The following is a 1,208-nucleotide window of genomic DNA, read 5'->3' on the forward strand; positions in this document are numbered from 1 at the left end:
CGCCGTATTCACGGGATTTTGCCTAGTTTATCTGTTGCTGTGTGGCCGACATCTGTGTAAGCTACGGATACCCCATTGTTTTTGGATGTGTCGCAGGCAGTGGTCTCAAATGCGCCGAGGTAAGCTGCCGCTGTCTGCAGGTTGAACGAAGACTTGATTGCTGTTACCATCTGCAGTATTGTTTGAGCCGTTAGTGTTGTTGGCGTGGCTTTGGGCACGTTTTCATTAGGTTTTGAAATACGTAGTTGCTGTTGTCTCCGTTTGCTTGCCATGCTGTGGAAGCTGCTGGGAAGGCGGCGCATGGTTTCTCCACCTCAGTTGCCGTGTTGCCTTTTGCGCAAAGACAAAGCAGAGCCCCCGCGATTGACGTTGCCTTGTTGCTTGCCAGATTTCCTCGGCAAGTCGCATCTCGGCTGCCTCCCGGGCCGCCTTTGAATACTTTTGCTTTTTCGATTGTGCCGTCACTATTATTTTCGTCGCCGTAGACGGCCAGCGTCAGCCGCTTCAGAGCGTCGGTTGCTGTTTTCAATTTCTTGCTGTTTTCTAACAGGGTCCATCTATCCGTCAGCCGTTTTGCTTTCCTTGTCAATTGGGATACTTCCTGCCTGGCACTGTCTAGTTTATTCTTTGCGAGGTCATTTAGCTCCCACTTTGATCTCTCCTCCGTTGCTTTTGGTTCCGGGTTTAGCTCCTTCGCCGCTTTGAGCCAATCAGCCCACAGAGTTACGAAGTCTGCGTCGTTCTTGTGTGAGTCAGGCAGTGTGTCTTGCCACTGAAGTGGTTCAGCTTGCTTTTTGAACTGCCGAAGCCATGTTGCGTCCGCTAGACTGAGGTTTAGCTTGATCATCTCGGTGTATATGGATGGTTGTGTCTGCTGGGTTGTCGGCAAGTCGAAGGTCGCCGCCGTTCACTGCACAATTGTGCAAAGCTTCCGAAATATCTCGATATTTGCGTATTCATTGATTTGCGCGTCTGCTGGTGATATCGCCAACGTGACTGCTACTGCTACCGCCCAAGGCTCGGTTTGAAACATTAGTCTCTAACTACCTTTTCTTTTTAGTTGATTGTGGATCCGAAAAATGAGTTCTGCGGTCGTCACGATGTTTGCTGCGCAGGCGACGGTTGTGTCTCTCTGCGTCGTTTTATCGTCTGAGGTGACAGTTTTAACTTTTTTCTGTTTATTGACCTTTTTGCCTGTTTATTGGGCG

General features: G+C 49.7%; 1 protein-coding gene across 1 annotated transcript; it reads right to left on the minus strand.

Annotated features, from left to right (window-relative positions):
• Window positions 1-190: 190 nt before the first annotated feature.
• On the minus strand, window positions 191-847 carry TEOVI_000757100 (Trypanosomal VSG domain containing protein, putative; the record flags this gene model as incomplete). Its single annotated transcript, XM_067219898.1, has 1 exon — window positions 191-847. The coding sequence occupies one exon, from the start codon at window positions 845-847 to the stop codon at window positions 191-193; it is 657 nt and encodes a 218-aa protein (XP_067075999.1).
• Window positions 848-1,208: the final 361 nt, after the last annotated feature.

The sequence above is a fragment of the Trypanosoma equiperdum genome, assembly GCF_001457755.1.
Source record: "Trypanosoma equiperdum strain OVI genome assembly, contig: ctg_1007, whole genome shotgun sequence".
Classification (NCBI taxonomy): Eukaryota; Euglenozoa; class Kinetoplastea; order Trypanosomatida; family Trypanosomatidae; genus Trypanosoma; species Trypanosoma equiperdum.